Raw genomic sequence first — 22,647 nt, 5'->3', positions numbered from 1 at the left:
GTTGTATCGTGTTAGGCAGAAGTACAACCTTGGTACTGCCCCTATTTGAAAATTAGTTATGGTTCAAAGAGATGCTGGGTTAACAAGAAGAGGACTTATGGCGGTTGGTTTTACGAGCCAACTTGTTGGGCCACAGTTCCCAGACACTTGGGGAACCTCGTTCTGGTTGTATCTGTGAGTGTGTCTGGATGAGATTACCATTTGCATCTGAAGACTGAGGAGAGCAGGCTGCCCCTGTGGATGGGCCCCATCCAATCTATCCAAAGCTCAAACAGAACAAAGAAGCCGACCCTCCTGTCAGGGTGCCGTGTTTCCTCCTGCCTGGCCACCTGGAGTTGGGGCACTGATTTCTGCCTTTGGACTCAAACTAAAACATTGCCTCTTCCGGGGCCTTCTGCCCACCAGCAGGTAGACCCCAGCTGCACCCCAGCTCTCCTTGTCTCCAGCTTCCTACTGCAGATCTCGAGATCTGTCAATTTCCAAAATCATTTGAGCCAACTGCTCATAGTAACCCTCTGTATCTACCCTTATCTCATTGGATCGGTTTTCCTGGAGAACTCTAAACAGCACTTTTTAAGAAACCATACAAAGACATCATTACTCAGTGTCACTGCCATATAAGGAGAAGACAGTGGCAATGGGGAAGACACGCCTGCCCACCCGGTGCTGAGGGCGTGGCCCCTGACCTGGGGCAGCGTGTTCCCCTAGTGCCCACTCACATCAGGGTCCAGCTCGTCCAGCTCATTTTCCAGCGTCCTGAGCTCTTCCTCTGTGAGGGCTCCAAGGATTTCGTCTTCGTCCAGGTCACGGTATTTTTCTAGCTCTCGTCTGTAGGACATGGCGTGGTGGGATTTACCTTTGTCTTCCGAGTTTCTGTGTGATCTGTGACCTACCGGAAAGAGAGAAATCTTAGAAAGACCCTCCTTAGGTTTGTTCTCAAGTGAAAGGGTGCTTGTCCGTCATGAGGCGGCCTGGGACTGTTTTACGAATTGCCAGGATAATTATTACCATGCTGGAAACAGCTCTCTGGTTTTGGGCCTAATTCTCTAAGAAACTGAACAAGGTAGAACCCCTAGGCGGGTGGTTGAATGGGTTCACGTTGGTTGTAAGGGGCACAGCTACTGAAGATGAGCAAATGGGTGATTAAAATGGCTCGAGGGCTTGAAAACAATTTTATTCTTCAAATAGTTCACATTCTTTTCCAGGCAACCCTCCCCCTCTACCCAAGGCCCCAGTGGGAATCATGGGGACAGCTCCGCCAGGACCGAGTTTTAAAGGGAAAATGCAGTGTCCGTGATTCATGGAAGACCTACTGCGGGCAGGCCCTTCACCTACCACAACTCATTCAATCCTGACCAAACAGAGGCTCTGATAAGAGCTAACTTTTACTACCAAACGCCAAGCCACATGTTAAACACTTCAGGAACATTTTCAAACTTAACCCATGAGGGCTATTTACCATCACTTTCAGAGACAGGGAAATTGGACTTAGGTTAAGTGAGTCACCCACATCACATGACCACAAATTGTACTTCAGTCTGTTGGCTTTTCAAGCCTGTATTGTCTCAAAACATTTTTGATAGAATCACTTAATGTCCTGGCGGAGGGACACTGTCTAGCCTGGGCCCTTCATTTCACTCTCAAGGGAGTTGGTCCAAAGGGAAGAAGTGATTGGCTCATGGGAACCAGGGAGGCCAGGGCCCACGCCTGTTCTCTCTCATTGGAGAGGGATGCCGTTGGGTTCCCTTTTCACAGATGAAACTCAGCTCCTGTGTTGAGACTCTGTGTCTGCTACTTTCTAGAGCCATGAGATTCCCTTCCCTGTTAACTCTTTCCAGCTCCTCAGCATCTCCTGTAAACCAGATTTTTAAATTAAAGCCATTTATCCATGAAGAACTGGAGGGATGGCCTGGGGCCTGACTTGGGACCCCTGATGTCAGCGCATGAGTGCTTCCCACTGTACCACACACAGTCTCTTGCAGTTGAGGGGACAATGGGGCATTGAGTCCTTCTATCCATCAGCATGACAAAAATTGTCCAATAACATGAGAATCCCAGTTCGTACTTCACCTCCCTGAGGAGCCTTGATGACTCCTCACAAACCCAAGTGCATCGTGGCCTGGCACTGGGCCCACACCTCTCCATGCAACTCCTGTGAATGTCCCCCATGTGGCTTCCCGTGGGCAGGATCGGGGTTTACATTGTCCCCTCCCCACAGAGGTCCCCACCCTGGAAGTTTCTCATGGGACTGAACCCAGTTCCAGTCCCCTACCTGCCTTTGTTGATCAGTCAGCCGGGAGGAGGCTCTGGGCTCCTCTCCTCCTGGGAAAGGTAAACCTGCTGCAGAGCTGCTGTATCTCTGCATCTGTCTCTACCTGTCCTTCAAGTTACCTGAGCCGAGCCCCCAGCCATCTCTCCTGATGGGCAGGTGTGGGATGCAACAGCTTGCAAGTTCCTTAAGTACCGTGGGACAGAAGCAGTGCCATGGGTTGAACTTTGGCCCCTCCAAATTTATATGTTGTAGTTCTAACCCCAGTACCTCAGTGACTCAGTAACACAAGGAAGGATGGGGCCTTACTTAGAATGTGACCCTTATAGGGTCTTTGCTGATATAATTAATCAAGTTTAGGCAAGGTCATACAGGAGTAGGATGAGCCCCTAATCCAATGTGACTGGTGTCCTAATAGAGGAAATTCGGACAGAGGCATACACACAAGAAGGACATTATGTGACGATGCACAGTCAGGAGAACGTTTCTACGAGCCATGGAGAGCCAGAAAACACCAGAAGCTGGGGGAGAAGCCTTGAACTGGTTCTTCTTCACAGCCCTCAGAAGAAACCATTCTGCCAACACCTTGACCTTGGACTTCTAACCTCCAGAACTTCAAGACAATAAATTCCTATTGTTCCAGACACCCAGCGTGAGGCACTTTGTTCCAGCAGCCCTCACACACTTACATAATTGCTATCCCCATCTTCACAGCAGCTTTATTCAGACCCCCGTGCAAACAAACAAACAAACAAAACCTGTGACTCAGCTGTGAAGTGACTGATGGAATTTTCCACAGGAGAGAAAAATGAAACAAGAAAACAACCACCCGATCTACCACCTAGAATTAGTTGTTAATTGAAAGCAATTAAAAGTAACCTAAAATAAACTAAAAGCAAAGTTGAGTTTTCGTTTAAAGGAGAGAGTACATTTGATTAGTGTGTGGGCACATTTTTAGGAGAAATCTGAAGACGTGACAGCCGGCTTGATAAGGAGGACTTGCCTCCCAAATACAGCAACCCCAGCTCCATCCTTTCCTCTAAGAATGGCTCAGCCTGGTCTGACGTCTTCCTTTGACCAGACCCCAAGAATGCAGTGTTCAGACCATAAATGGGCCCCCCCTTGATCCATTTCCATTTTCTTCCAAAGAAAGCACAGCTGTCTGACAATGCTCTGGTATTGATGAAAAACCTTCCTTGAGGTCCTTGGAAGCAACCTAATTTGGATTTTCCTAAGTGAAGCCAGGAGAGAAGGTGGATCTATGATTTCTATCCTAAGGCCAAGAGGGACCCTACTGAAGGGCTCAGAGGTTTCCAGACCAACTCACAGAGAAGTCCAGAGGGGCCTCCAAACTGGCACCCCGTGGACTACAAAACACAGTTTTTTAATGATTTGTTTCCCAGAGGTTCTTGTGCTAGAAACTTGGCCCTCAGTGTGGTGGCATTGAAGTGGTAGAACCTTTAAAAAGTGGGGCAGAGCAGTAGGTCATTGGGTCATGGAAGGTGTTGCCCTTTGGAGGGATTAATGCTGCTTTTATGGAAGGAGTTAGTTCTTGCCAGAGGGTGTTGTTATAAAAAAGCAAGACTGGCCCTCCCCACTCTCCAGCTTCCTATCTTGCCATGTGATTTCTTCCTCTCATATACATTCCCAGCATCGTGTCATATATCATGTTGTGACGTGGCCAGGAGGGCCCTCACCTGGAATCTTTAGCCTCCAAAATTGAGCTGAATAAACTTCTTCATAAAGTACCCAGCCTCCGGTAGTTTGTTCTAGCAACAAACAGCTAAGACAGTGCTTGAACGGGTTCAAGGTTGTGTCAGGTTCTCCGAGATCTAGACTTTAGGACTTCTCTGAGTTTTCTTATGCTACTCTGCAATGGATGTCTCCAAGAGGGGTAGGTTGCAAACAAAATTCCCCAATCTTTTTGACATGTCACCATGTCTCTAAGAAACTGCTCCCCGAATTGGAATCTTATGAAACAAAGTTTGAAAAACAAAACAAAACCCAGTCACCTCTGGTACTCTTAGAACCACCCAAGTGAGGGTCACCCAGGGAGTTACTATCACAACTAGCACTGCAACCAAAGTCCTGGGAGCTTCAGGTCTGTGTTCCATCCTTAGAACCACCCAAGAAGGGTGTTACAGGGACAGGACCAGACAGGATACAGCTCCAGGAAATCAAACAGTTTGAGGACCCCAGGAGCTTTCTGTATATATATATATATATATATCCTATATATCTTTGCCAGCTAACTCCTTTTCTAGATGACTGGCAATAAAACTGTAGATAAAGAATCATAGATGGGACCCTTGGGAATGAGTGAGCCAAGACAAGGAAACGGGGAGAAAGAAATCCATAGGAAAGCCAGCTGGGGCAGAAGGAACTGAAGACTGAGCCAGAGAGCAAAGGAGGTGGTGGATACGGGTCTGCTAGTGGAGGGATGTGGGCTGGGCAGCAGGCCACCCCCAGAGATGCCACACCCAGGGGTACGATCATCAAATTTCCTGAGTCTCCTCTTATGGCACCCAAGAGGGTTAATGATTTGTTTCCCAGAGGTTCCAGTGTGGCATTGAAGTGGTAGAACCATTTATACACCCCAAGGTGTGGCTGAACTCAAAATCCCTATTTTATGGGATTTAAAAAGCCCTTTCTAATGTCAAGTGTCCTGTGAATATTACAGAGCGATGAAGCATTGCACTAAATAATCTGGGAAGAATGGAGGACTCCTAAGGTAAATGATGGCGCTGTGGGCTTCCGCCACACTCATCCACTTGGCTCACAGCAGTGGGTTCTGGAAAGTAGGATTCTCCTCCTGTGGTCGGTGGCCCTGGAGAGCTGGAGGCAAGGAGGACATGGAGTGGGGGAAGAAGAAACTAGCACATTACTAGAGCCCACTGCAAGCCCAGGCTTAAAGTACAGCGTGGAAGAGATTGCATGTTAGAGCTGTTACTATAAGGCCTCTGTTTCCTAATAAAAGAGGTGTCAGGGATGGAACATGGACTGAAGTTCCCAGGACTTTGGTTGCAGGCCTAGTTGTAATAGTAATTCCCTGAGTGACCCTCACTAAGTTCCTCCCCTCCTCTGGGCCTCCAATTCTAAAATAGATAGAATTGGATGGCATGGGCAGTTTTTAAACTGAGCTCTCAGAAGACCCCTGAGAAAGTGCCTCCAGATCCCTGTAGGGGTTTAAGGTTAAGCGAGGGGGCCCACCTCTAATTTTACCTGATTCTTATTTGGGGTTGTGGTTAAGATTTCTCTTGAACAAAGAATTGTGCAGCTCAAATAAAAAGTTGAAAAGTCACTGGGCTGATTTCTTGTGAGAAGAACCGTGTTCACCCCATAGGATGCGTCAGGGCTAAGTATCAAAAAGCAGATGAGACGGGACCTGTGGCTGGTACGCAGTCCACCTGGTCTCAACAAGTGCCAGTCATTACAATGAGCCCTGGCCTTGTGTCTGGCCCAGAGGTACAGGAAATGCAGACACCTGGGTTCTGGTCTGTGGTCCTTGAGACCCTGGAAAACCCCTGGTCTTCTCAGATCCTATTTACCATTTTTAATGTGGACTGTGGACGGATTGGACCAGACCTGGGGTTGGGGGATGAGAATCCCAGAGCAGAGCGACAAGCAGGAAGGGTATGAATGATGAAGGGGCAGGGACTCTAAGCATGACCCTCCGGAGCCAGAACAGCTCCTCTGTCACCTGCCTTATAAATTGGGTCCTGAGTAAAAGCTCTTGAGAAAAAGAAAAGGGCAGCTAGGTAAATTTAAAAATGCAATGAAGTGAAACTTAAGTCTTCCAAATCTGTGGACTATTTTATACTTACGGCTCATCCTGCCAACCCTGCATCTCCAAGGCAGAAGCCTTAAGCCTCTGCTAAATATAAAAAATAGAATTTACAAGCTGTGCCAGGAAATAAAACTTGGCAGATTGGACAGTAAAAATTAGTGGGTCAAGGGCTGAGGCCATCCATCAGGGCAGCAGCAGAAGCGAAGGCTCTAAGAAGGGGGTGCTCCCAGTACACAGTGCTCCTGCATCTCGCAGGAGGTGAGCCCGTTCACTTCTGCCCACGTTCCTCCAGCACCGTCTGTGAGGGGATGCTTTGGGAGGAGTCACTTAAGAGTCTTGATTTATGGACCGCACTTCCCCAGGCTCAGGCAGAGCAGAGTCACAAGTTCAAAAGAATATTTTCCAGTTATACTCTCTTCTCATTTCCATTGGGGAATATCTTGAAGATGGGCAAAGCAAGGTTGGGTCCCCACTTGACCCTTCAGAGACATCTCTTGGTGCATGGGTCTCTCTTTTGGAACACACTTTGGTAAAGGGATTTTACATCACCATCCCTCATCCCTAAATCCTGCATCCCAGGACTATGCTGTCTGCCCACTGCTCCCGCTTTAGCTTCAGAGACATGAGAGAGCTAGTAATGTCCCCTGTCCCTCCCTAGAGAGCTATCTCCAAAAGAAACATGGCTCAGGCAGCCAGACTTTATATCATGGGACACCCTCTGCTCTCAGCGGATTGGACAGAGTGGGTGTCTGGCTGGAGAGCAGCCAAGTGATTGGCTGGTCTATGGCCTATGAGCTGGCCTAGGACAAAATGAGGGGGAGAAGAAGGAGAATGGTGGTGGGGACTGGGAAGGAAAGAAGGGGAAAGTGGGGAAGGAGGGGAGTTGGGCAGTGAGCTTCTTCACTTGATTGTGTATTCGATTGGCGGCTGCCCTAACAGAGTTCCACAAACTGAGTGGCTTCACTGAAGGCTGGCGGAGGGAACTCAGGCGGTGTGGGCAGGGGGCCCTTCTGAGGGATCCCAGGGAGAGTCTGCTCCAGGCCTCTTTCCTCACTCTGGTAGCCTCAGGCCTGGAGTTGACATTCTCTGGGCCCTGTGTCCTGTTCCCTCTGTAGATGTCAGCATTTCCCCTTTTTATAAAGACGTAAGTCAGACCGCACTAGGGACACCCTAGTAACCTTAATCTTAACTTGATCCTTTGAAAAGACTCTATTTCACAGGTACATCTTGGTGGGAGTGGGGGACACAATTCAACCTCTGACAGTCTTGACCTGGGACATAAAGAGAGCATGGGGCTGGAGTGACCGTGTGGACACTGAGGCTGTGTGGGAAGTGATGTGGCAAGGGGGCCAGAGTCCTCATGAGAGGGACAGTTCATGCAACCTGAGAGAGAGGGCGAAGGCTGGGCCCCACAGGTACCAGGCTCCTGTTCCCTCAGGCCTGGATGGCCATGGCTTAAGTCTGGTTCCCACAGACTCCTGCCCTCCCATAATCCTTACAAGGTCACGCTGTCCCCATGCCATCCTTGCTGTACCGAGACACCTTGAAGGAGTCTCTGTTCCTTATGGCTAAACGAGAAGGCAAGCTCAAACCATGGCTTCCCTCTTCCCTTGTGGCCCTGCCTCCTGCCTCCTGGACAATGCCCTGCTCCCAGTGTTCAGGTGGTGATGACTTAGGTGGCCGCTCTCCAGCCTTCCTGAGTCATGGCTCCCTGCCAGGCACTTCTTCCTAGAGTCCCCCACTCCCCACATGGCTAGCCCTGAGCCACTGCCCCCAGATCACCTTGTCCCCATCACCACACCTGGCTTCTGGCACCTCTGTTGCCTTCAGCCACCTAGGCAAACACCTGCCTCCCGCCTCTGTCCACCCCATGTCTAACCGTCATATTTTCTCTCTCTCTCTCTCTTTTTTTAAATTGTGATAACAACAAACATCGCGTTGACTTTCTACCTTGTTTGTTTTGGAGCTGGAGCTGGGACCCCGGGCCTTGTGCACGCTACGGGAGTCCTCCACTTCTGTGCTAGCCCCAGCCTTCCCCATTTTCAGCGTGTAGTTCTGTAGCATGAAGTGCGTTCCCGTCATTGCCACCATCACCACTGGGCATTCTGGAAGGCTTTCCTCTATCCCACAGGAAATCCTGTACCCCTTACACACTCACTGCCCACTCCCTGCTCTGCCCTGCCCCCAGCACCCACCGTGCCCCTCCCTGTCTCTGTGAACTTAGGACGACCGCGTGGGGCTCACAGGAGTAGAATCATAGCCTGGTGTGGCTGGGACCCTGGCCTGTCACTCTGCCTCAGCTCTCCCTTCTTCCTGGCCACATTCACCTCAGCCCCCGAATAATCTTGGTGAAAGTCACTCCCATGCTGTTCCCAGGGGCAAACTGCCCCTATGGCTCCCCATTAGGGCAGACTGACAGCGTCCTCCCCTCCTAGGGTTTGAGACCCTCGGGACCTGGGGACCTCTGGAGCCTTCCCAGCCCCTAACCCCGCTGCAGGCCTTCCCCTTTGCACTATAAAGACTACCTGTCCCAGAGCATCCCTGGAGTCCCAGCCCTAGGTCCTGCTGATGCTGGTCTGTAGCCTGGAATGTTCTCTCCCCACCCCTGTGCCCTCAAAGCCTCAGGAAGCCCTCAAAGTGCCTTCCTTCCCTCGACACAGGCTCCCAGCCCTCTCTCCTGGCACAACCTCTGTGGGTGGCCATATGGAAGCAGCACTCCCCTGCCTAGTACAAGAGATGCTGGCTCCCTCATCTCTCTGTGCCCACAGGTGGGGCCCAGGAGAGGGCCGTGATCACCTGTCCACATCTCAGCCCTGGTCTGCCTCAGAAGAAAGGTGTGATTATTGCAAACTGAACTCAACTGTCAGTCAGGGAACAGAGCGAACAAACAAATCCTAACCCAGGCCAGCGGACCAGCAAGGGAAGAGTCAGCCAGCACTCGGCTGGCTGTCTAAGGCGTAGACAAGTGAGTAAGGGAAGTTTGGTGTCACTTCCTCAGAGTTCAGAGTTGAGGTCAAGGTCATAAAATATGATTGGATAATTATGCCAATAGCCATCCTTCCCATGTGCAGAGAGCTTTGCAGCTTATAAAAACAACCACTTTTACAGCTGCAGTTCCATGTCCCTGGGTGTGTTGTCACCCATGATGGGGTCCAGACAGAGGAGAGGCATGGGGAGAGGAGAGGCAAAGGGAGAGAGCTGGTCGAGGGGACTAAGCTCCCTGGACCACCAAGGTCCAAGTCCCATGTCTGCTTGCTTCCCCGAAGAGCTCCTCCCTAAGGTGGCCCAGCTTCTCACCCTGCCTTGCAGAACTCTCCCAGGCAGGGCTGCCCCCAGAATTTGCTGAGTCCAGTGCAAAATGAAAATGTGGGGTCCTTTGTTCAAAAGGGAAGATACTAAACTATGAGGTTGTTCTGTTCATTTTCTCTCTCTCCATCTGTCATAGTGTTTTTTAGTTATTATTTAACGCTGTGACCCCCCCCCAGGTGTCCACTGGCTGCCAGTTTCCCCCTCCTGCAGATGCAGGATGGACACAGGCTGCCCTGGAGGTGGGGTGTCAATCCAGGTCAGTTCCCTTCCCACTGGTCATTGCCCCAGCACAATCCTTCATCCACCCCTGTCTTGGGTCCCTAGTGTCTTGTGCAATATAATGAGGGTTTTGCAACCTCTGGGCAAGACACTAGGGACCTGGAAGGGGTGCTGAGAGGCTTGCCCTATAGGGTTTCCAGCTGAATGCACATGGTAGGAATGCAGAGGGATCCAGTGGCAGCTGGGCAGGAGTGGGGAGGGCCACAGTGTCCAGTGACAGGGGAGCGGGACTCCATGAACCCATGCCAGGAAGCAGAGAGGCAGCAGGAGGAGGAACCCATGTGAGCTGAGGTTCGAAGCCCTGGTGAATGCTCCATTGTCCACTCGGGTTTCCCCTTTAAAAATGCAACTTGAGCCAGGTGCAGGGATTACACACCTGTAATCCCAGAGGCTCAGGGTGCTGGAGCAGGAGGATGGCAAGTTCAAAGCCAGCTTCAGCAACTTTGTGAGGCCCTAAGCAACTCAGGGAGAACCTGAATCTAAATAAAATATAAAAAAAGGCTGGGAATGTGGCTTGGTGGTTAAACACCCCAGGTACAAGAAAAAAAAATTCAACTTCAAAGATAAAAAAGTCTTAATAATTTCAAGTTATTGACTGCTAAGCATTCAACCAAGCCCAGGTTCCTCTGAGAGCAGGGTTCTGGGCACCTGCACAGGTGTGCGATCTGTTCCTAGGCCAGACACACACCCTGAAGGTCTCACAGCCAGACTCAGTCTTGTTGCAGCTGTGACCAGTCCTCCCTAGTGACTTTCAACCCATTAAAATGTCCAATCCCTGGGGGCATTAGGAAGCTGTCAATGCACCATGGCAGAGGGAGCACTGGATAGGAGTCGGGGTCCTGCTTACAAATCCTGACTTGGGTTGAAAACTGGCTGTGTGATCTTGAGCCAGTTGCTGTATTTCTCTGGGATGGTGTCCCATGTGCCAATTCTTCATCCACCACCCTTGGAGGAGGAGAGAGCGATGGGCTGAGCCAGGAGCCCCTCTTTACAGACACCTCACCTTGGGTCAGCCTGGTTACAGATGAGCCTGGGCCTGGGGCTCCCTCGGACCTGCAATAGGATCCCTGCCCCGCCTCTCTGACAGTAGCCCCGCCCCTCTGGCAGCAGCCCCGCCCCTCTGACAGCAGCCTTCACAAAGCAGAGCTTGGAGCCTGGACTGCATGCTCTCCTCAGGGGGTGTGAGGTATTGATAAAGGACCCGGCAGTTCAGATCACTCCTCTCTTCCTCCTCCCCACAGTCCCCCGATGTCTCGATGTCTCCGGCCCAACAAGCCACCTGCAAGCCCAGCATGGGTAGACACGGCTCAGCAGCCACGAGGAAGATGTGGGGTTCTCAGAGACCGTCCATGGCACACTATTGCCATGTTGGCCCCAGAGCTGGGGGAGATCTCAGCTGAACTGATGAAAGCAGGGTGTCAAACAAGGGCCACGGTCGCTCGCTTCTGTGCAAGAACCCAACCCTGGGCCTTTGCTCTTTTGTTGGGTAGGGAATTTTTTTCTTTTTTCACAAGGCATAGATTATAGACAGTCTAGTACAAGCCTTAAGTGTAAAACTCACCAAATTTTCACCAATATATATACATACACTTATGGAAAAACTCAGGTGAAGATACGGGACATTTCTAACCCCAGAAGACTTTCTTATACCGCCCTCCCAGTCAACCTCCCTATGATTTTGGTCTTCAAAATCACAGATTAGCTTTGACTGTGTTGAACATCGTATGTCCTTGGGCTTGGCTTCTTTCACCCAACCCTGTTTGTGAGATTCATCTGTGCTGTTTCACGTAGCAATGGTTTGTTCTTTTTCATTCCACTGTAGTATTCCACTATATGCAATGTACCATAATTGATGTATTTGCTCTACTGTTATGGACATTTAGGTTATTTCTAATATTTGGAAACTAGAAATAGTGCTATGAGTCTGTTTTTCAGTAGAAGTAACCACTTACTTTTTCTTGATTATGTACCCAGAAATAGGATATGCTGGGTCATGGAGTAGGCACATATTTAGTTTCAGTAGATATTGTCAGTTTTCTAAAGTGATGGTACCATTTTACTTTCCCACCAGCAATGTGTGAGAGTTCTAGTCCTTGTTAACTCTTGGTATTGTCGGTACTTTTTCATTCTGGTGGAAGGTAGGGCACCTCACTGTTTCCCTGATGACTAAGGATGCTGAGCACATTTCATATGTCCGCTGGCCACATAGGTGACTTCTTCTGTGCATGTGGCCTTCTCTCGGGTAATGCTGACTGATACAGAGAAGGTGAGCAGGCTGTCGTGTGTAGAAAGACCATGAGGAACGTGGTTCCTCTCTGTAACCCCTACTGGGCTGACCCAGGGAAAAGATAACCGAAATGGTCTTGGTTTCCCAGAGGGCAGAAGACATGGATTCACCGAGATCACCAAGACATAGATCAGCCCAAGGAAGTTTCTAACAATAATAATGCCCAGGGATGCACTGGACTGACTCACGAGGCAGGGAGCCCCGTCACTATGGGTTGTGAGGAGATGACAGAGCACTAGATGAAGTCTTCCAGAGAGGGCAGGTGCCTCGGCTGGTGGTGGCTATTGGGGAGTTGACAAGATGAGACTTAAGGCCCTGTAAGGCCTGGTACTATCATGGAAGACGTAGTGAACAGAGGAGGCTCGGCTCTTGTTAAAAGGCTTATTTTCTGGCTTGTCCGCCCTTATTTTCTCTGGCTGAGCTCATTCTTTTAGTCATCCAGGAAAGCACCTTCCAGAAAAGCAGGGACACTAAACATAGTGTTTGACTCTGTCGATTTTTGCAGCTGCTGTGAGCCCCATCCCAGAGCATGGTGAGCCTTGGAGGTCCATGCGTCAGTCAAAGTTGTCAAATGGTTTAAATTAGAAAGGTAGGTGTGGGTGTGGGTGCGGGTGTGGGTGTGCACATACGCAAGCAACCCATATCTTTGTTTTGCATCTCTTGGGGCCAACTCAGTGTCTGAGTCACCACAGGGGTCATTGTAAGCAAGAGTTCCAGGAAAGGATTCTGAAAGCATCTCCCTGTGCCAGCTGCCTGCCCACCTGCCCTGGAAAGGAGCTGTCGTCCTCTTGGTGGCTCCTTCCCCCACTTCTCTGCAGCTTCCCTCATCCAGGCCACCCCTGGCTCCCCCAGGCTCAGCTCCAACTGTTTCACCTTCCTCCACACCAGAGAGGGTTCCAGGGAGCCAACATCATAGCACAAACGGCAGAGGCCACCAGAGGTCTTTGGGGGGACTGCATTGTCCTGCTGCACCCCATCTCGCCTGAGATTCAAAGCCGCTGGAGGGCAAGCATCTCCGTGTCCCAGGGGCCTGCACAAAGCCCCGCACCTCTCAGGTGCTGTTTATTGAATGAATGAATGAATGAATGAATGCGCAGCGTTATTATCGGATTTGACAGCCACAATCTAGAAAGCACTCGTAGAAAAGCTTGTGGGCCTCACTCCTATTCTCATTCTTTGTTTTATAAATGCAAACCTTGTCACCTTAACCCGCAGCAGCTGGTAGCATACATTTTTTGTATTTTCTGAACAAACAATATGAAAATTAGCGTGAACAATGGCAAAAGGCAAATGGCAAATCGGAAAAAAAATATATTTGCTGTACACAGAACAAAAGGCTAATTTGTTTACTCGACAGAGAGTTCTTACAAGAGCAAACAACAAAAATAGAACTGCCCTGGGGAAATGTGGGAAGAGGAAAGGAATAGGTGATTCACATAAAAAGAAGTCCAAATGGCCAATAAACATGTGAACAGGTAACAAACCTGGCCCAGAATGACAGAAAAGCAAATTGAGAAATGAAGTATCAGCATCATCTATCAGAATGACAAAGACAGAAGAAACGAAAAAAACGTGGCGCTTGCCAGTGTTCCCAGCCCAGGGGGAGGTCTGCGGTCTCCCGGGGACTGGAGTATATGCTGGTGTAGCCTCTTCACCTCAGCAGAAGCCATATCCGTCAAGGTCCTCGCACCCTTGGACTCCGCAATTCCACTTTAGGAATTTAGCCTACTAGTTTGCTCACCGTATTGAACAAAGATAAATGTCCAAATTGGCTGGTGCAATCTGTATTGGCAAGAAACCTGGGAACCCCATAGAAGTTCATCAACAGGATATTGGAGAAATAAATTATAGTACAGAGAAGCAATGGAATACCACCCACACCCTCCTTCAGGCTGCAATTGACCATTATGTCACTTCTATAGCAAGCACTATGCCATAATTCTTGCACACCAGGCACCATGCTTAGGTCTTATGTACATTATTTCATGTAATTTTTGGGGGGTGGTGGGGTGGGGTACTGGGACTGAGCACAGGGGTGCTTAACCAGTGAGCCACATCCTCAGTCTTTTTAATTTTTTATTTAGAGACAGGGTCTCCCTAAATTCCTTAGGGCTTTGCTAAGTTTGCTGAGGCTGGCTTTAAACTTTCGATGTTCCTGCCTCAGCCTCCCAAGCCGCTGGGATTACAGGCGTGCGCCACTGTGCCTGGCTATTTAATGCAATCTTCGTAACTCAGTAGGTACTTTTATCATCCCTATTTTACAGATGAAGAAATTTCAGTGTGGAGAAGTGAAGTGACAGGACTCAACCTAGGGTTGCCACAACAAATTACCACAAGCGAGACAGCTTAACACAACAGAAATGTATTCTGTCACAGTTCTCAAGGCCAGAAATCTAAAATGGAGGTGTCTGGCAGGGCCTGCTCCTTCTGGGAGAATCAGGGAAAGGAGGATCAGTCCTATTCCTCTCTCCTTGCTTCTGGAGAGCCAGCAAGCCCTGGCTTTCCTGGGATTGCTGCCCCATCACTCGGAGCTCTGATTCCTACCTCCATGGCTTCCTCTGTGTGGGTGTTCACCTTCCTTACAAGGACACCAGTCGACCATCCAGAAAGCTAATCAGCAGCAGAGCCGGTATTCAAATCTAGGCAGGAAATCTGATTGTACCTGTGATCCCTGCTCCCTTCCCAGAATAGCTCACACTTACATAACGCTGACACTGTCCCAAGCGCTGTCCTAAGCATTTTACACGTGACTAATTTAATCCCCACAATCACCCCACTTTGTCGATGGGGAAACCAAAGCACAGCGTGGTTAAAAGTTACCCGAGATAGAGTCTGTAACTGAGAGACCTTAGATTTGAAATCAGGGGGATGGTCTGCAGAGTCCACGTTCTTAACCACTCTGCTAAACTGCCTTCTACCCAGTGCCCTATCCTGATACTATATGAAGAATAGAAACGTTTATCTCTTCTGAAAGACTGATGTTTCAACTTCTATTGGATATAAAGAGCCCTCCAATCCATCTTGACTCCTTTTTCCTGTGGCTTCCATGACTCATCTCAGAGCTGATCTGAGTGTCCAAATACAGTTGGTGCCTTCAGGCAGCATGCAGTAGAATTTTCTCTCCTTATTCTCTGTTTTTGGTGTCTTTAACCTGCTTTTGAATGGACTTCAGGGGGATCCTCATGCCCACTGAAATGACAAGGTTACTGTTGTGTGTATTAATGTGTTCACTTTTCCCGAGCAAGGGTTCACAGTGCTAATTAGATCCTTAAAGAGTTTCACGATCCTCATCTTCAAGGTTTCTGCCCTTTTAAATTGATCTGTTCTTACCAGTTACATTGCCTGCATAGGTTTATTTTAAGCCATCTCAGGCCTTTTTAATGGGGTTAGGTGGAATCTGATATAAAATCCATACACAGATGCGTGCAATATCACAATCCAGTCCAAACGTTTAAATCTTCCCGAGTTTGCATGGAGGAAGTCTCTTCCCGTCTCCTTCTCCATCACCTTCACATGTATACACTTCTGAGCGGTTTTGCTGTCTCAGAGTGTCAGCTGTCTTGGGTCCACATCCCAGTACTGGCCAGACATCATCCTGTGCTCACAGACACCAAACTTGGAAGCAGTGTCCTGGCCAGGAAGAGCCCTTGATTTTGAGCCAGGGCTTAGATAAATTCATTTGTGGATTTTATAAAACCCTATCTTAAATGCAACAGGCAGGAGAGAACATCAATGGCCGGCACTCACCTTGATGCCTAACCTGTGGTGGCTTGTGGCTGCAGGATCAGTATCACCTAATTATGACTATTAGAGCTTGTTAGGAGAAATGAGGCTTATTATCTAATAAACATATTATTGCTTATTAGAAGTAAGGAGTTCATTAGAAATTCAGAATCTCAAGCCTCATCTTATACCTGTTGAACCAGAACTTGCTCTTTTTAAAAAGATCCCAAATAACTAAAGTGGACATTAGAAAGTTAGGAAGTCCTAACACAACATTAGGACTCTCGTCCCTCAAGCTGATGGAACCCCGAAGAACACTTCAGTTTTCTGGAATTTACCCTCCAGCCAGATGACCTGGAGCAATGCCTGCTGGGGTTCACTGTCCAATTACATAAAGGGGGTGGTTATACCTGCTGTGTCTCCCTGTGAGTTTCAGATGAGATCATGGATTGGTTCACTAGCTATCACTGTGTGGGGGCCCTTGGGGACTGGGGACTTGGCAGGGAGCAGAACGGATGGCATGTGCCCTCATGGAGCGGGTGGTCTGATGGAACAGGAAATCTTGCTGCAAGGGCTGGCTGGTGTTGAGTGACTGTCGTGGAGATCACAGAGCTTGGTTTTACTTGTTCTTTACTCCTTCATTCATCCAACAGGCAGCCATTAATTAAGCCCTAAAGGGCTTGCACTATGTCAACGGGCTGAGCCATGAGGCGGACCCCTGGGGGGCAGAAATAAATGAGCCACAAACCCCATGCTCAAGGGGGTTTCAGTCTCCCCACAGATGGACAGGTCAGTGGATGGTCCCAGTCAGAACACACAGTGACTGGAGCTGAGGGCGGTGGGAGCACAGATGTGGCACCGAGAAGCTCTGTTCTGAAGGATGATGGCATTCCAGGCAGAAGGGACAGCAGAAGCAGGAAGACACCGTGGGCTTGGGCCATGATCAGAAGGCACACAGATTGGGGGGAGGGTCTACCCCAATCTGTGTGATTTCAAAAAAGTAGCTTGGGACCATGGTAAGGAAACAGGTCTGTAGGAGGAAAGGGGGACTCCTTGAAATGGAAGTGACACGGCCATAGCTCCACTTCACAGAGATCTGACAACTGGGGTGGTGGACAGAACTGACAGGACTGGGTGGCCTTATGTGAGGGTGGGGAAGGGAAGGGAGGCTTCTGGCTTGGTGGCTGGGTGGACGGTGTCCTTGGCAACCAAGCCGGGGACACAGGAAGAGGAAGGGGGAAGAGCCTGGCTCTGGCCTGCTGGACTGAAGTGCCTTTGGGACATCCTATTGCTTTTGTCCAACTGGCAGGAGTTACAGATGCCTGCAGCTGAGGACAGAGGTCCAGGCCGACACAGAACTCGGGATCACAGGGTGGTCGGAGTCATGGGAGTGGATGAGATCGTGAGAGGGCGTGGGCTGGGAGGAGAGGAGGGTTATGACTGGCACCAGCTTTGAAGGGAGAGGCAGAAAGCCAGTCCATGAAGAAGGCTGACCGAGGCCAAGAGACATATCTGCTCCCCCACGCTTCCTCTGGGCAAAACATCTGGTGGTCATAACCTTCCGCCCACCACAGTCATCTCCAGGACCAGCCTGGGGGCACCATCCTACTGACCCCAGAGCGAGGGGTGGCTGGGGCTGGGGACCCTGGGCAGATAAAATGAGACAGGTACACTGGGGTGCGGTCCGTCTCCCTCTGCCTCCCTCTTTTCTCCCCAGGCCAGGTAAGGTCCAGCTCTTCCACAAAGCTCGTTTTTAAAAAGCAAAAAGACATAAGAGAAGGAGAAATGGAAACAATGCTTGAGTTTGTTTATTTTTTCAGATCAGAGAAGGATCTAGCACCTCCTAATACCAAAAAAAAAACCATCCAGACTTTGTCCTAGGTTGACTCCAGTGAGCTCACTCTTTCATTATCATTACGAGCAAAGAGAATCAAATCATGTCCTACCACGATCAACCAAAAAAGAAAAGGGAGGAAGTGACCCCGGAACTGTGCTAACTCACATTGCTCCATAGTAGAAGGCCTGTGGCTTTCAGCTGATAATGGCTCTTAGCAGCCAAATAATTGATCTATCTGGTGTTCTGGCTTTAAGGGAAAGTGAGCAGGCATCTTTAGAAATGTTGGCAGCCTGGCTGGTCCATTAGTAAGACTGAAAAATCAAAACATTGACTGGAAAAGGCCATTATGACTGGGCTCAGTAGGAGTCATTGATAGATGATGTCATTTCAGAAATAAGCAAGCCAAGGTCAGGAGGCCCCTGGGCAGGTCAAGCCACCCTTCATGGCCCATCACCCAGCTCCTTTGCAGATACTGAAATCTGCCAGGGGACACAGGGGCCTCCAGCCAGAATCTGCTTTCTTTTACCCTTTTTTGCTCAACCTGGTTACAGAGGATGAAGGGCACCTGTGGGATCTGTGACACTCAGCAAGTCAATAAGGAAGATCCTCAATTCTGACCCCTTAGGTTCTTCTATAATTGCCTTTCCCTCTCCTGTGTTCTTCTCCTCCGTCACACTCTTCCTCCCTCTGTGCTCTGTCCCTGGCTCCTACCACCTTTCCCTTCCTTATCTAAGCTTTTTTTTTTTTTTGGCACTAGAGTGCTTAGCCACTGAGCCACATCTCCAGCCTTTCTTATATTTTATTTAGAGACAGGGTCTTGCTGAGTTACTCAGGGCCACATTAAGTTGCTGAGGCTGGCTTTGAAATAAAGATCCTCCTGCCTCAGCCTCCTGAGCTGCTTAGATTACAGGTATATGCCACCTATTCCAACATTTAAGCTTTTAAAAAGAACTGGAAATTATTTCCACTTCAGCTCCCACCTCTGTCCCTCACTAACAATAATAATACCATCACGAGGTGCCCAACTCTCCACTGAGGGCTTTCCCAGAAACTTCTCAATCCCCACAGCAAACCTGGAGGAAATGGATGAAGTTCTTATCCCCATTGTTAGGAGCAGGAAACTGAGGCTTGGACAAGGGTCACTGGTAGATCGTGTTTTTGAATCCTCTGCAATGCCCTGGTGAAATTCACCCAGGCCCTCTGTCAAATCCAATATTCCCTCCCTAGCTCTCGCCACCCTCTCTCTCTCTGAAACAAATGTTATTGTCCACTTCTCTCTTTCTTGAGGTCTTGGGAAGCCACTTTCTCCTGCTCCTTTCCCAACCTCTCCTCACAAGGGAATGCCTCAGATTTCATGCCTGGCACTTTAAGTTCCTCATGCTAGAAAGTCTTCCAAATGAGAGTCTGAGCCCTCTTGATTCCCTCCACTAGAGACCATTTTGGCCACTCCTCATTGCTCAAGGTCACTCTGGGTGGGCAGCAGAGCTGGGGCTGGAGCCAGGGATTCTGATCCCCAGGCCAGACCACCCTTGATACTCACAGCTGCCACTACCTGCTCCCTGTTTTCACATTTTGCTGAGCTGCAGGAAACCACCCTACCCTAGAGTAGCTAAAAGGTGTGAGACCCTGATAAGATGGGGCGGAGGCTATTTTTAGAGGACTCTGGCTTTCCACTTAGGCTGCTAGGAACCCAGGGGACAATGACTGAGGAAAACGTGGGTTTAAAAGACTAGCTCACCAGAGAGAACACCCTAAAGGGATGGTGCTCCTTGTTTTTCATCTGCCTGTTTATTGTACAGCTTGAAATGATGAGAACCTTGCTATATGGCTCTATTTCCCCTTAATTATTTTACCTCTGAGGCTTTGAGATGGCTATAGAGAAAATGTAATAGAGGCATTAGGAACAAAACTGAGCCTTCTAGGGTGACAGCACCATTGCTCTAGCAAAGGAAAGTCCTGTTTCAGTAGCAGATCACAAAAGAGGGGCATGGACTAGGTGCTCACAGGGTCCCAAGACCTGCTTGCACAGCGGGAAGGGTCAGAAAGAGATGGGGAAAAACAGGCGGAGGCTACAGACCTGCTGTTCAGCAGCATGACCTTGAGCAGGGGGCTCTGAGGCGCTTCGGGGACAAGATGGCCGTCACCTGGGGAGAAAGATGGAGCCCTCGGGGTGCTCTGAGGTCTTAGCACCTGGGTTCAGGGGCGGGCTGTGTGATGTGGATACCTAATAGCTTAGGCCAAGTGGTTTTTCAAGAGTCTGAGCGGGCAAAGATGAGTACTTCAAAGAGGGTGGATAACGGAAGTAGTGGGTGGGCAAGAGGAGGGAGCTGTGCAGCTCGGAGGGCATGTCATAGGTGTTTTACAGACGGGGAAACTGAGGCCAGGGAGCTCTGGACTGGAACCCTTGGCCCTGCCCAGTTCATTGGGTCTAAAGCTGTATGGGTCCCTTGCTGTTTTGCAAGGCGACGGCTACCCAGCGGAGAGTAAGCACCCCGGGGTGCACTTCCCCGGAGTGTATGACACAGGGTATTGGAGGGCTCTAGTGGGTTCCAGAATACACCCGATTCGGGGATCCACCAGTCTCTGAGTTCTGCAACCCCTCCTGATGTGGGCGGCTGTGCCCAGCGTGTCCCAGGCCTGGAGCTGGTGAACAGGTGGTGGGAGCGCAGGCGGTCACGAACCCGCCCCGCCGCTCTCACCGGCCGCGCTCCTAGCTCCATTGCGGGGACCTAACCTCTCCGTGCAAACCCGGAAAGCGAGGTCCAGAGAAGGGTAGGACCCTACCCATGCCACTCCATGAGCTGACCGTAGCGAGGGGGCTCCTGCCTCCAGGCTGATTCCCGCTCCGCCCGGCTGCGTAAAGCGCGTGTGGTGGTGCTTTAAACCTTGCCATCTCCCGCAGTTTTGGAAACTTTTCCTGCCACAGGCCGGCTCAGCGCGAACCCGGGATCCGCGTCCCCGGAGACTTGTGCTCCCACTCCCGCCCCCAGACTCTCCGCGGGTGGAGGAGGCCGCGCCCCGGGGCCCGGCTCGGCGGGCACCTGCACCCAGCAGAGCGCCCCGCGGGCGCTCAGGCCGGCAGCACAGGAGACCAGCGGCGGCGGGGAGTCCGTTCCACCAGGACCCCGGCCCCCGGCGCTGCTCTTTCTGGCGTTTACAGACGCGGCTCAGAGGGCGGGCGCCCTGGCCAGGGCCATGCGCGCCAGGCGGCGGGGAGCGGAGCGCGGGGCGCCGGACCCCGACACCCGGGCTCCCCAGTCCCGAAGGCAATCCGAGGAGGCAGCTATTTATAGAGAGAGCCACGCTCAGTCCCTCTTGGCCGCGGCGGCGACAGCTGAATATTTTGCCCAGATATGGCTGGGGCCCCGGCGCGGGGGCAGGGAGCCCCGCAAGCACGAGAGGGACCCTAGGAGGGTGGGGGGCTTACCGGGACGCGGAGCGGAGAGGACGGCGCGGGCGCGGGCGGCGGCGGGGCGAGCGCGGGCGGCAGGCGGGCGAGCGGAGCGCGGGGCTGGACGAGCTGGGGCGGGCGGGCGCTGAGGGCTCCAGGGGGTGGGAGCCAGGGGCGGGCCCGGCTCCGCGCTGTCACCGTGCCCCGCCCCGCCCGCCGCCCTCCCCACCCCCAACTCGGGGTCGCCCGAGCTCAGCGCAAGGTCCCCGGCCGAGAACGACACCCGCTGGGTGGGAGCTCAGGGCAAAAAAAAAAAAAAAAAAACCAGGCTTGGAAGCCGGCTCCGCAGCCCAGGGGATGTGTTATCTGCCCTTTCCCACTTACCCCAGGAAGTTTAAGCGATGTAGAGTTGTTTGGAAAAAGGTGGGCAGATTTTTAATTCCCTCGGGGTCTAGAATTTTTAAGAGGTCCTCAACAGTGGAAGGAGCAAGGCCAGCCCATCGGCTGCTGCACCTTCTCCTTGCATTGAAGTAGCGATCCATCCCATCTTAGCAGCCCAGCTAGGTCTGGCAGGAGCCCAGGCTTTAATAACTATCATTTGGTGAACGTGTAATTCCAACACAGAATCGAATGCATTCTCTCCACTCTACTGAGATAGAATGGAGTGTCCAAACGAACGTCTTAAAATAACCACCACAAAAAATCTCACTTTCTCAAAAGGCTGTGTTTTCCAGAACACACCACCTAAACCCAAACAGAAATTTAAAGTATTATAATAAAACAAATTGCTCATACAAAGGAATTTGTAGGGATGTGGGGACACATCTCCGTTTGGATTATTGTGGAAAAGTTTTTGAAGGAGGAAACCCTAATAAAATAAGCTCTTTAATCCTGGTATATAGATTACTAATGAGAGAAACACTTTAAAAAACATTTTAAAATAGTTTCACAAAGATGTATTTCTATATTATAAAACTCTCACAGGTGTAAGACTCTTTTCAAGGCGTATGTGCCATATATTTTAAAATAAAGCAGTGATTTAATATTTCAGATTATTTAAACATTTTTGTTGTGGTCTCACAGACATATAGGAGCACACAACATAAATGTGCTCCCTGATCTTTCTTTTCTATTCTCTCCTCTTTCTTTTTTTTTTTTTTTTTTTTTTTTATTGTTGGCTGTTCAAAACATTACATAGTTCTTGATATATCATATTTCACAATTTGATTCAAGACCAAGTGACACTCTACCACTGATCTACACCCTCACACCTTTTGATTTTTCCAGACAGGGTCTCCTAAATTGCTGAGGCTGGCCTTGAACTTTTGATCTTCCTGCCTCAGCCTCCTGAGTTGCTGGGATTACAGATGTGCACCATCTGGCCTGGCTATTTCCTGACTTTTAAAGGCATGAATATTTGTGCAAACCAGTCCTCAGTCAGGACATGTCAGAAGCCCAGAAACCAGCCTGTTGCTTCTTGGTCTTAGCTCCCTCCCAAAGATGCTCAACTTCTTGACCCTTAGGGTAATCTATCCTGATTTCCTGAGCCTCTACAATTTGTCTCTATTTGCTCAACTCTGTGAGATAAATCCATGATGTTTCATGTACCTGTAATTTGTTCTTTCTTATTGCCGTGGAGTTTTCCATCATATGAATATATCATTAGTTGAAAAAAATCCATTTTACTATTGGACTAGGAATGTGGCTCAAGTGGTAGCGTGCTTGTCTGGCATGCGCAGGGCGCTGGGTTCGATCCTCAGCACCA

General features: G+C 50.0%; 1 protein-coding gene across 4 annotated transcripts in view; it reads right to left on the bottom strand.

The window, feature by feature from the left end:
* Nucleotides 1-21,025, bottom strand: part of Tmod1 (tropomodulin 1) — a 93,671-nt gene extending 72,646 nt beyond the window's left edge. For 3 of the 4 annotated variants that reach the window (XM_027930841.2, XM_027930842.2, XM_027930839.2), the window contains exons 1-2: nt 20,919-21,025; nt 720-889 (exon numbers count right to left, since the gene is read on the bottom strand). In XM_027930841.2, coding sequence (XP_027786642.1) covers nt 720-839 — 120 coding nt within the window. In that variant the 5' untranslated portion in view covers nt 840-889; nt 20,919-21,025. The remainder of the gene's footprint in view (nt 1-719; nt 890-20,918) is intronic. The other variant, XM_027930840.3, reaches the window with a different exon arrangement.
* Between the last annotated feature and the right edge of the window lie 1,622 nt (nt 21,026-22,647).

This window comes from Marmota flaviventris, chromosome 13, assembly GCF_047511675.1.
Source record: "Marmota flaviventris isolate mMarFla1 chromosome 13, mMarFla1.hap1, whole genome shotgun sequence".
Classification (NCBI taxonomy): Eukaryota; Metazoa; Chordata; class Mammalia; order Rodentia; family Sciuridae; genus Marmota; species Marmota flaviventris.
Note: the sequence above shows the minus strand (reverse complement) of the source record. Positions and strands in the feature narration are given on the sequence as shown.